We start from the raw sequence: 13,347 nt of genomic DNA, 5'->3' as shown, positions 1-13,347 counted from the left end.
ATCTGCTGTGGCCTCAAGGATTCTGAAAGCTTGAGGGTTGAGGCAGAGGTCTAGCAGCATGTTTAGAATTCAAGATGTAGGAAAAAAAAAAAAAAAACTTGAAATTCAAGGATATGCCATCAAAGCCTTTTTCATTATGGAAGGGAAAGGAAAAGAAAAAGTTATTTTTTGTTAAAAACATTTTTTTTCATATAAAAATAGATCCATCTGCACAACAATTTTTCAGCCAGAAAGCTCTACTTCCTCTTTCCCTGAGATAGAGTGTGAGGTTCTGAAATGATCACAATACAGTCCATAACCTAGGTAGGATGCAACAAGCGATAAGGAGGACACAAGGAGTAACCCTGGCTCTGCAGCCTAAGGGCTGGTGGAGAAGCCAGGGAACAAAGCATGACAGCATGCTGCAGGTGCACACTCTGACCCACAGAATACCTTTCTAAATGTTTTATAAGCTTATTATAAAAACAGAAGTCCTATGAATCTCTCCAAATGTTTTAAGCCAAAGAATGCCTTCACTTAAGTGAAGCACAAAGAAGAACATTTTCACATAACTTGTTTTCCTTTCTCTGAGTAACTGTAGTATTTGACTTACATTTCATTAAAACTGTACAAGGAAGTTAACTCTTCCAATTTCTTTTATATTCTGCACAAGTCAGATGACTATCTGAATGGTAACAATCAGGTATATACTCCTCCTCACTGAATCCTACACTGTATTTCAAAAGAAGAGGCCTGATATAAGGTGCAGAGCAGAACCCCACCCTCACCCTGACACATTCAGGAGGGAGATATATATATGGGGGACGGGGAGATATACAGGATCTGTATATACAGGGCACTACTTCAACTCCCTGGTGAATAGCAAGAGAACAAAGACAGCAGATGAGGATTAAGTTAGCATTCACCTTAAAGGACAAATAAGAGGCTGAAGACTTCCATATATACGAGAGTATTTTAATTCTATTAACAATAAAAACAAAGTGACAAAATAATAAAAGGATAATATTATTTTACCTTGACCTTCTCACAAGATCAAAATTATTCAAAATAAAATTTCTATCACCCACTCAAAGACTACTACAGGTCTGTAAGAAACAGAAATTTCATATTTTGCTGTATTCTTAACTTTCCATCTTTTAGGGTCCAGTTAACCAACTTAAATAAAGCACCTCAGAAATGGTAAGGAATAGAGTTGGACAATGCCTGGAATCAACTGAACAGCTCAGATGTGAAATATGAACTCAAATGCAATTAAAAGAAGGCTATAACTTTCCACCCCAGGGTCAAAATAGCTTACCTCTGAGACCAGCTGAACCCATCCGTGCCTTCTCTTGTTGGTACATATCTCTCTGCTGCTGGGTGAGAGTCAAGGTCTGCCCTTTGCTAAGGTACGTAGTACAGTATTTAATCACCTGCTCATAAGCACCCTTCATAAAACAAATCTCTGGTCTGTCCTAAGAAGAAAAACATATCAAATACAAAGTTTCATTTTGACTTGCATATATCTGCTATTAGAGTCCCAAAATAACCAACTTGTGTTTCTCATAATCCCAGAAAGTTACTCAAACCTCTCTGAATGGCACTTGAACACCTGATGATCAAAAACTCAAATGTGGCTGGGTGTGGCGGCACACACTTGTAATCCCAGCAACTCGGGAGACTGAGGCAGGAGAATCCCAACTTCAAGGATAGCCTCAGCAATTTAGCAAGGCCCTAAACAATTTAGCAAAACCCTGCCTCAAGAGTTATTTAAAAAAAAAAATTAAAGTGGGGCTAGGGATGTGGCTCAGTGGTTAATAAGCACCCCTGGGTTCAATTCCTGGTATTAAAAAAAAAAAAAAAACACTCAGGTGGGCCAGGCATAGATACATGCCTTTAATCCGAGCTCCTCAAGAGGCTAAGGAAGAACCATGGCAAGCTTGAGGCCTCAGCAATTTAGACCCTGTCTAAAAACAAAATATAATGGGCAGGGATGTAGCTTGGTAGCAGGGTACCCCTGTGTTCAATCACCAGTACCACCAAACAAAAACCCCCTCATATGTGGGAGGTTTCTGCACTTTCTATAGAAAACAACATATGCTCTACCATCCATCCCACATAGTGACGGAATGCTATACTAAGGCCCATCAGGCTCACTGAGATCAGGGAAGAAGCTCATCATAATCCAAAAGGGAAAAGAGATCCAACAACAACCCACAAACAATGGTTCAGGCTTTTCATAAGTTGCTAGCTATATGTCTATATCTACATGTCTATATCTACCCAATTTAATCTAACAACACCTTGCAATTGGGGTTATTATTAGACAACTTCTTTTATTTATCATAATAAAAGAAATCTCTGACCTATCAGGCACAAGGTTCTGGGTTCAAATCTCCAACACCAAAAAACAAAAACAAAAAGTAGTATTCAAAAGCTTGTATTGGCCAGGCACAGTGGCGCATGCCTGTAATTCCAGCGGCTTGGGAGCTTAGACAGGAGGACTGCAAGTTCAAAGCAAGCCTCAGCAATTTAGCAAGGCACTCAGCAACTCAGTGAGACACTGTGTCTAAATAAAAAACAAAATAGGGCTGGGGATGTGGCTCAGTGGTTGAGTGCCCCTGAATTCAATTCCCCACCAAAAAAAAAAAAAAAAAAAAGCTTATAATGAAAAAACTACAGCCCCTACCCAATACATCTCATCTGAGTTCTACTTCAGAGGCAAAACAATTAACTCTTTCAGCTGCTTTCTTTGGTATTTACCAATGTGTTTTTAACATATTTATATTGCTACTCCTTCAATTATCAATTTTAAACAGTTGTCTCTTGTGATAACTATGAATTTGGCCACCTCTACCACCTATTCCCCCTCTCCTTATCCTTATGATACAGTTTAAGATTCCTCACTGTTAAGCCAAGAACAGTAATGACCAGTCATTCATAAACATTCCAGTTCTCCTTGAAGGTAGGAATATACTTCCCTGCTGCACTCCTTTAGCCCTAAAGTGAGATGTGACTTGCTTCTGTCAAAAAATGAGAAGCATGTGTGTCACTTCCAAATGGAAATTTAGAGGACAACGCACAATTTGCTGCTCCTCTATTCCTGCTGTGACTGTGTGTAGGCGCACAGATATGAAGCTTCCATCCGCCACAGTTCCCAAGTAACTACAGTGAACATCGATTTGGGGTTTAGGGAGGCAGCAGAAGAACATGTTTCCACAGTCAATCCTCATTGATAATTCACCTAAACACTACTTTTCCCATTCAAGTTTTGTGAAGTAATAACTGCCCTATTTTAAGTTTTATTTAAACCTCTCAACCAAACCTTCTCAAACTCTTCAATGTGATATAAAACCCTTCCCATTTGATGATTTTTGCACATTCAAATGAACAGGTAAGCCGTAATTTCTGTATTGTTACTGAAGACCTTCCTCCTTCAGTCTTTTTCTCTTTCCCTCTTTTAATCTGAATTGATTTAGGCCGCCACACTCAGAAACTTCTCATCACCTCCATCCTCACCATGTTCTAATTCTTCCTTTTCCTTGAATTACTATCAACCATTATCTTTCTAAAAAAGATATGTGAAGTGAAATTTGTTTTATTTTATCCTCACATTTGTAAGTTTAGCAGAAAATAAATTTCCTCTTATTGCAAAAGCTTTGCTCTATTATCTTCCAGTGTCTGATGTTGACACAGAAAAATATAAAATAGGAACTTTAATTCTCAAACCTCTGTGTGATCTCCCCTTCACCTGAAGTATTTAATATGATCTCTCCCTCTGGAAACTTTTCTAATTCTCTTTCTCCAAATGTCCTCAAATTTCTTGATTACAAGTCTTGTATTTGTCCCATTACCAATCTCCCAGCTTCTCTACTTTAACATACTCATTGTGCCAAGCAATTGGAAGCTATTTTATTCTAGAACCCCTTACATTCTGGAAACATTCCCATTTTTTGTTCTCTTCCTATTACCACTGTTAGGTGGATGTTGAATTTTTTTAATTTTCTCAATTTCTCTCTATACTATTCACCCTATGAGTTTTTGTTCTACTTTCTGATAGATTCCTTATTTGATAAATATCTGATTCAAAGAATTTTGTTTTCAAAATACTTTGGAAATTTTATGGTCTTTGGAAATTTTCTATAACATCTGGCATTCCTTTTATTTCTCTGAAACCTTTTTCTCTGTTGATTTGGTCTGTTGTCTTTAACACTAAAGACTTTCCCCAAGTATCTAGCAATCCTTCCCTGTCCATTTACATTCAGGATGAAGAAGTTAAAGGACTAGAAGCTCCGTGGTTACTGACAAGAGCTCATCAACTGGTAGACCTTACCTCTAGGTTATAAGATGAAACCCAGAGATAGGCAAGTGCTTCCAAGAACATAGGTCTTGGTTAGGAGTGTCCTTTACTGTTGAAACCTTCCTGGGACTAGTAAGATTTTCTAAAATTCTTCAATATTCTAACTGCCTACACACATTCTAATAGACAAATGGAATTAAAAGCTAAGCGCTCATCCTTAAGGAAAATGATTGTGCTTTTAATCTTAAAGCCTAAATCCTACCCTTCACTTCTGCCCCCAAGGGCAGATTTAATATTCCATAGGCATAAAGGAGTACCAATGGCCTTGGCCTAAAGAAGTAGAAAAGGAGCGTTCTATTGGTTCCTCTTTCAGAATTTTTACTTTCTCCCCTGTTTTTAGTCTTATGCCCTCAAAGGTACTTATGAGTTTATGACTTTTTATTCATTCCAGGGAGAAAAAAGAGATAAAGGTATATTGTCACATTCAAATAAAAGACTTCCAAAAACAAACTACATAAGCAATTAGCAGAATTCCTAGTAGAGTACTACTCATAAGTTCAATATTGGTAAAGTTTGGCCTTTCTTTTAAAACCAATGTTTCCTACTTATTATGGGTGGGGGAATCCTTTTATTCATTACTGTCTACAAAATTTAACTGATTATGGTCAGTTCAAGGATAAAAAACACATAAGTGATTCTTCATTCATATTAAATAAAAATTTAAAATAATATATAACTTTTTGGTAGTTGTAGATGGGCAGAATGCCTTTATTTTATTTGTATATGGTGCTAAGGATCGAATTCAGTGCCTCACACATGCTATGCAAGCACTCTGCCACTGAGCTACAGCCCCAGCCCAATAACAAATATATTTTTAAAGTAAATTTAAGCATCAAACTGGTAGCAGTAACTATGAATGCATGATTATGCACTGTAGATAATTCAGAACTATTATGCAAAAATTTCTGAAATACCCAGGAACAAATAAAAGCTTAAAATACCTGTGCATGTCATTTTATCAGTTTGTAAACTGGATCAACCAATGTATGTATGAATTACATACACTTGGAAACCACTTTTCCACCAAATAAAGTGGGTTTTGTTTGTTCTAAAAACATTCCTTCAATGAAAGAATACATATTGACAATACACAGTCAGAAGAAACCTATAATGAACCATTAACATTAGAACAAAAAAACATGTGGGAGAGAACTTGATGTCACAAGCTCCAAGAAACTGAGACTAGGCTATAACATGTTTATTTGTGCACCTAACAAAACTAAATATATCTATACACAGATTCTATAAGAGAAAAGAGATCAAGATAACCAGAAAACAAGAAGAAATGGGTGCACTATTAATTATGCATAGTTTAAAACAACTAATCTTTATTTATTCTATACACATTGTTTAAATCTCAAGGCAGAGGGTACAATAAAAATAGTGACCTAAGCTCAACAGGTTATAATTATTCTTTAAAAAGAGAGATACCTGCTGTGTTCGGTGTACACACTTAACAGCCATCCACTTCTGCTCAGAGCTAAAAGGATATTCAGCTTTTCTGATATAGTCTTGTTGAAGTCCATCAAGACCCATCTAAATAAGATGGGAAAAAAAAAAACACACACACACACACAAAGTAAATTCTAACCATCATGTAATTATTCTTCCTTTAACAAACAAATTTCATGACTTATAGCTTGGTTAGTTAGATAACTGGATTATTTTTCACATAATGGTGAAAAACTAGTGGTAGTCCATTTATATTTACTGTATTTCCCTGAACTGTAGCATACATTTTCAACCTGAAAGCCTGTGTATATAGATATAATCTAAGGCATGTTACCTGGACTATGTATATACCAGATAATATAGATCTACCAGCTCAAGTTCTTATAGTCTAACTATATTAATCTACCAACTCAAGTTCTGGAAGGAAGCAGGATACAATGCAAAGATACACAACCAATATTGAGCAAGAATTTTATAAATGACAGAAGTTTTGGATCTCCCACACTTCTTAGAGACTCAAATTTGTCTTGCCTATTGCTACCATCCTAGTTCTTTTTCCCATTACTTTATATCCTTACTAATACCAATGTCACATGCTGCTCTCCCTCTCAGTATCCTTTTTTTTTTTTTTGCATCTTCTTCCAAATATCCAAAAATATTTTTTTTTATTGTTGGTTGTTCAAAACATTACATAGTTCTTGATATATCATATTTCACACTTTGATTCAAGTGGGTTATGAACTCTCATTTTTACCCCATATACAGATTGCAGAATCACATCAGTTACACTTCCATTGATTTACATATTGACATACTCATGTCTGTTGTATTCTGCTGCCTTTCCTATCCTCTACTATCCACGCTCCCCTCCCCCTCCCCTCCCCTCCCCTCTTCTCTCTCTACCCCCTCTACTGTAATTCATTCCTCCCCCTTGTATTATTTTTCCCTTTCCCCTCACTTCCTCTTGTATGTAATTTTGTATAACCCTGAGGGTCTCCTTCAATTTCCATGCAATTTCCCTTCTCTCTCCCTTTCCCTCCCACCTCTCATTCTTGTTTAATGTTGGTCTTCTTCTCGTGCTCTTCTTCCCTAGTCTGTTCTTAGTTACTCTCCTTGCTAAGTGAAGCTAGCCAAGCCCTAAAAAACAAATGCCAAAAATATTTTTAAGCTACTCAAAAATTTCATTTATTGTTTTTTGTTTTCTATTGTAATAATGTTCAGAATCTTTTGGCATCTGAAGGTCTTCTAGAAACCAACCATATATAGCCTATTAACAATCTTGCTGGTTACTCAAACACCTTTATCCAACTAATTAGCCACAACCCATTCGGTGCCTGTTTATTCCTCTATGCTTTCATTCTAGCTCTTTCCTAGCTTCCTTCATTTAACCCCTTCCTATCCTTTAAAGCTCAACTCTCAGATATGAATCGGCAATATTCTTAAATGTGGCTCAATGTTTTGGATTTAATTTTCTTGGTCTGCCTTTTATTCCAAGAACATCAGTTATACTCCCTACCTAACTTGTGAGGCCTCTGACCATAAGGAAGTGGTTTTTCGTATCTCCAAGAAGCTAATATCTTGTAAAGTGTAACACAGGACATCACTTTTTTGATATTTTTAAAACAGTTATTCTATGCTTCTTAGTTACAAGGAGATCAAATGACAAAGAAAAGTAGTTTTCTATAGAGAATACATATGTTCTAAAACTATCAATTTATCAATAAAATGTTAAAATAACCCACAATTCTCTATAGGCTCTCATTTCCAGTAACCTTATTAAGAAGCATCCAACTTCATACAACTCTCAAAAGTTTTTGCAAACTATTCTTACAAGTAGAAGCAGTTATTTTTCTTAGGAAAATAGCAAAATGGAATTTTAGGTTTCCTCACTGAAACAAATCTAAGACTTAGGATATTAAATAAATTGGGACAGACAAAAGGTCACTGAGTACATCACTCCTCTCCACAATTTTAATGAGACACTCATTTTAAGAAATTGATAAAGGAGGAAAAGTGAATACTGGGAAAAGAAAAGCTGATTCTCGTAATTACATAACATCTTTACATGAAAACACTTCAGAATATTGCCTTTTTCTCATTCAAAAGTTAATATTTCTCAGCAATTAGAAATAGTTATAAAGCTTTTCAAACATAGATCTCAGTATTATGGAAGAGAGGAACAATTCTTCATTAAAAAAAAAAAATTCATCACTGGTCATTATTTGTACCTGGCATATAAGGAATGAGGCTGAATCCCCCAAAACTAAAGATCAAATGTTCTCTCTGAAATTCAGATGCTAACACACAATAATGGGGGAGGGGAAGGACAGAGTTCAAAATGAAATTAAGGTAGGGAGAGGGAAGAGAACAGGAAAGAGTAGAATGAATCAGGCATTAATTTCCTACATTCATATAGGAATATACAATTAGTACATCTCCATATGATGTACAACCACAAGCATGGGAAGTTATACTCCACATATGTATAATAAGCCAAAATACACTCTATATAGTCATATATATCTAAAAAGAACAAATTAAAAAAAATAAAAATAAATGAGGCTATTCTGAAATAGCTCTATGATCTATATTTCTACAAAAAAAATTGGTTCCCAAAAGACAGCAAAAATAATGAAATACTATCAGTCTTCTTCACTTAATATCTAAAACCCAGTTAATACCTAAATCAATGGCCTCTCATTTTGTTGTGAGAGTAATGCTTCATGTGTCAAAGGAATTAGGTACAGGACTAGGATTGTGGCTCATCGGTAGAGTACTTGCCGGCCATGTGTTAGGCACTGGGTTTGATTCTCAGCACCACATATAAATATATGAATAAAATAAAGATCTGCCAGCAAATAGAAAAAAAATATTAAAAAAAAGAAAAGAAATCAGGTACATACCTTCATTGCAAGAGCAATCAAGGCCCCTTCTGTTGGTTTTCCCATTAGAGTGTTGTTCCTAATTACAGCATCATTGCACACACAGCCTGCCTGTGAGATACAAACTATGAATGCATCATTGTGTCTTTAAGTTATAATAAAGAAAGATACCTTCTTGGAATAAACTATTTACCTCAACAATTCTGCTAACAGCTGGATTATAGAATCCATGAACAACATCACCATCAACAATTACTTCCCCAAACTGATTATAGCCAACTCCAGTAACCTAAGGAAAATAAAGTGGAATCAATAATACAAACAGTAGTGACAACACTTATGAAAACCAAAAATTATCCTGAGCTACGTTCATTTTTATGTGGTTGAAGCATAAACCTAAGAAAAGCAATAAAAATTGGTCTGAAGAACATGTAATAGTTAAAAGAATAGATTCTAATTTTCACAATGATTAACCTAAAAGGATTCTGTCTTCTGCTTATAATATAAAAAGTATGGGTAAGCTGGGCATGAGGCTGGCAATTTCAAAGCCAGTCTCAGTAAAGGCGAGCTGCTAAGCAACTCATGAGACTCTGTTTCTAAATAAAATACAAAATAGGACTGGCAATATGGCTCAGTGGTCAAGTGCTCCTGAGTTCAATCCCTGGTACCCTACCCCCTCAAAAAAGTATGGGTAAAACATGAAAAACTCTACAGATAAATAAGCTTAAAGTTATGTAATGCTACACTTATAATTTGCAAAGAACTCAAATCCATTACCACATCTAACACCTGACACTATGACCGAAATAAAAGCTAAATTCTTTTCATAATTATTCAGGCTCAGAGACATTAAGAAATTTATGCTAGTACTTATAAAAACTATTTAATGTAATCCATAACATACCAATTTTAAAAACAAATGAAACAAGGCAGATACTTAATTCTATATGGCTAGAATCCATCAAACCAAAATATCTAAATATTATATTAAAAATAATACAGTTTAGAGAGAAAATAATTAACAAATGCTTAATGCTGGAAATACAAAAATCATAGATTTAAAAAAGGAAAAGAAGACCTAAAGAAAACTTAAAGAAGGAAGATTCACCAACATAGCTTTGGGTAACCTTGATCATATTTCACACACTAAATAACAATAGTTTCATTTTATGTAAAATGGACCTAAATAAATCCAACTTTGTAATCTGTCTAATGCTTACTTTGCTCAGTAAAGTAGCTGCAAATATATTTTAAAATACTGTACCCCTATTAAATAAAGTAGCTGCAAATATATTTTAAAATACTGTACCCCTATTAAGTTGAAAATCTTGCCAAGACTGAGAACAAAAGGAACTTGTTTTCAACCAGTTTCCACAAGAACCACCACAAAGATGTGCACTTGAAATTATCAATATACAATTTTTTAAAACGTTATTACTCATTCACCCATTCAAGTATTTATTATTATAATATAGGTCCTATGCTAGTCAACAGAGTTCCTGTTCTTTTACTCATAGCATATCCGGAAAACAGACAGTAAATTTCACCTGAGATAAAGGCTAATGAGATATGGAATGCTAAATAAACACATAACATAGGGCAGCTGTGGGTGGTCTACAAAGCTCTTCTGAAAAAGTGAGGCTGAATTTAGGTGCAAAGGATGAAAAGACATCAGACTATCTGAAGAAGTAAGGACAGCCACTAAGGTCCTAGGAGGAATTTTGAGACATTGGGAAGAACTGTAAAACCGTATGTTTGCTGTATAGCAACCAAAACAGGCAGCATATATGGCTGGAGAGAGAAAAAGAAAAGATCATATAAGGCCTTGATATCAGGATTTTGAACACAATGAAAAACTACTGAAGTATTTTAATTTAGGGAGTGACATGTTCAAATTTCAACTCTGAAACAATCCCTTGAACTTCAGAGAGTAAATGCATCAATGGATACAGAAAGACTAGTAGAGAGGCTTTATCAGAAGGCCATCTGAAACTAGGGAAGCTAACTACAAAATAAATGGTTAGGAAAGTTATTGAAGTGCAAATTGACAGGATTGGCTGACAGATGATTAAAAGGAGTACCAAGGAGAAATTAAAGTTTCTGAACTGAACAAGTATCCAAGTGAGACAAAGACCTAGTAGTAGAGTTACATGGGAAGGAAATAACTCTGCTGCTAAGTTAATAGATCTTCTGATGCTAAAACATTAGAATTGTCAGAAATGTTAAATACCAAGCTTCTTAACAAAGGTCTGCTATTGTTTCTTAAAAAAAAAAAAAAATAGAATACCTCAGCATGCAGACCCTCTGAAGTAAATATGTGAGTAACAGTCATTTCATTCTTCGTCAGTGTTCCAGTTTTATCTGAACAAATCACATTACAGCAGCCTAGAGAACAAATCATTATGTGTTACCAAAAGAATGAGGGGAAAATACAGGTTGACTTATAAAATAAATCAAACTCTGGAACACTGTCCTAGTCTCTAAATTTTATACAGATCAACTCATTCATAATTTTAAATTAATTTCTCACCATAGGGTAAATTTTCTGAAATTAAAAATAATTAGATGTTCACCTTCTCTTATTTAGTTTCTACAATATGCTATGATTGTATATAATACACTTTCTAGAAGGATTGGAGGGTTCCTAAATATATATCCACATCATTTCTTCAGTAGAAATTTTTTGAAGTATTTTACTTTCTCAACATTAAAATGCAAATTAGAAATTAAATTTAATATAATTTTGGACAACCTAAGTATTTTTTTAAATTTCACAGCATATCATGAATAAAGTTATATTAGACGAATATATAACTATTATATACTTACTGTTCTTATAAGCAAATTCAACTCAAGTATGACACTTTGGAATCTGTAATTATCAATTATTTTCTGAGAGATGTCAAAAGAAAAAATTCTATTAATTTCACTGTTTAATTTGCTATTGATTTTTCACCATGATTCAAGCATTAGAACATTCAACAATGCAAAAGATTTCTAATACCATATGAAACAGTACTCAAGTCAAACATCACCGTGCAAACTGCTAAGACAAAAACTAAAACCCAAACATGATTCACTGTTGATATGAACAAACACATCACTGCATAAGAATGCTTTTAACAACAGACTTACCCAGAGTTTCAACAATAGGCAGTTTTTTCACAATGGCCCGTTTTTTCACCATTCTCATAACACCTAGGGCTAATGTCACTGTGACCACAATAGGAAGACCTTCAGGAATTGCTGCTACAGCCAAACTATAATCAATATATACAAAGTATTAAGATGCAAGTTAATCAGTACAACAATAATTTGAATTGGAAATTACTTAAAATATCAAAGTTAATTCTGTCAATTGCCCAAAACAGACTTCTCAAAAAGGAAAGGAAAGTCAATTTCCTGGACACTTACTAGCTTCTAGGTTAAGCACAATGGTTAAAAAATATAGATTCTGACATCAAATTGCCTTGTTTGGCATCCCTGGATTCACCGACTTTTACTTGTGAGACCCTGGACTACTGGCTATTTATTAATACATCTATGTATTCTATAAAATATAAAGAATAGACATTAAACAAGATCAAAAACTTGTGAGGTGAGAAATGTAGTTCAGAGACAGAGTGCTTGCCTAGTATATGCTAAGCTCTGGGTTCAACATTCAGCACTTAAAAAAAAAATCATATGAATGTTTATAGCATTATTCACAATGACCAAAAGATAGAAATGAGCCAAATGTCCATCAACTGATGAATGTATCATTCAGCCATAAAAAGAAATAAAATACTAATCTATAACATGGGTAATCACTGAAAACATGTTAAGTAAAGCAAGTGAGACACACAAAGGCCACATATTATGTAATTCCATTCATATGAAATATTTAGTATACGAAAATCCATAGAGACAAAGTAGTTGCTAGGGACTGTAGGCTGGTGAGGCACAAGGTTTTCTTTTGGGGTGTTGACAAAGTTCTGAAACTAGATAGCAGTGGTGATCATAAAACACTGAATATTCTTAACTCCAATGAACTGTACACTTTAAAATGAAATATTTTATGGCATGTACACTTTATCACAATTTTTTAATTCACTATTTCCTTCTATTACCTAACAAAACAAGTTCCATATTTCATTGTGCCACCCCAAGTACAAAAATACTCCTATCCTTCATTCTATGGCTATTTCCTCTTATGCTTCTACACCGATTTATAATATCTACTTTTCCTTCAGTACGATCTAATTTAATATTATTAACAACTTGTTCTGAGCCATAATTAACCTTTCTATGTTTTGTTTACAGATAAATTCTAAAGGCTAAAAGTAAAGAACATTTACACAGTGATTACCTAAAAGCATACACTGCAAAATTACATTAATACTTCCTTCTCTCCTTTGGAATACTCTTTAAGAATTTTCTAGCTCAAATGGAATCCACTTCTCTTAATACTTCCACCTATCTTCATTAAGTCAGGAAAAGAGGCCATCATGATTTATAATCTACATCCAAAAAACCCTTTAAAATTTGTCATTTTATAAATAATTTATAGAGGAATAAAGAGATTTAAAAAAAAGTCACATTAGAAATTTTCAGTTTCATTTTAATCCAAAATTACCCTGGATTTGAATGTATATGTGCAAATACATACATATGTATGTGTGTCTGTGTGTGTGT

The 13,347-nt window shown here is 34.4% G+C and overlaps 1 protein-coding gene across 5 annotated transcripts in view; it reads right to left on the bottom strand.

The window, feature by feature from the left end:
• Atp2c1 (ATPase secretory pathway Ca2+ transporting 1) overlaps positions 1-13,347 on the bottom strand; it is a 134,525-nt gene that overhangs the window by 35,576 nt on the left and 85,602 nt on the right. For all 5 annotated transcript variants that reach the window (XM_005327001.5, XM_078043296.1, XM_078043297.1 and 2 more), the window contains 6 exons: positions 11,809-11,933; positions 10,961-11,058; positions 8,867-8,962; positions 8,695-8,784; positions 5,771-5,875; positions 1,298-1,454 (listed from right to left, as the gene is read on the bottom strand). In XM_005327001.5, coding sequence (XP_005327058.2) covers positions 1,298-1,454; positions 5,771-5,875; positions 8,695-8,784; positions 8,867-8,962; positions 10,961-11,058; positions 11,809-11,933 — 671 coding nt within the window. The remainder of the gene's footprint in view (positions 1-1,297; positions 1,455-5,770; positions 5,876-8,694; positions 8,785-8,866; positions 8,963-10,960; positions 11,059-11,808; positions 11,934-13,347) is intronic.

The sequence above is a fragment of the Ictidomys tridecemlineatus genome, chromosome 3 (genome assembly GCF_052094955.1).
Source record: "Ictidomys tridecemlineatus isolate mIctTri1 chromosome 3, mIctTri1.hap1, whole genome shotgun sequence".
In the NCBI taxonomy this organism is placed as follows: domain Eukaryota; kingdom Metazoa; phylum Chordata; class Mammalia; order Rodentia; family Sciuridae; genus Ictidomys; species Ictidomys tridecemlineatus.
This window is presented reverse-complemented; position numbering and strand designations above follow the sequence as displayed.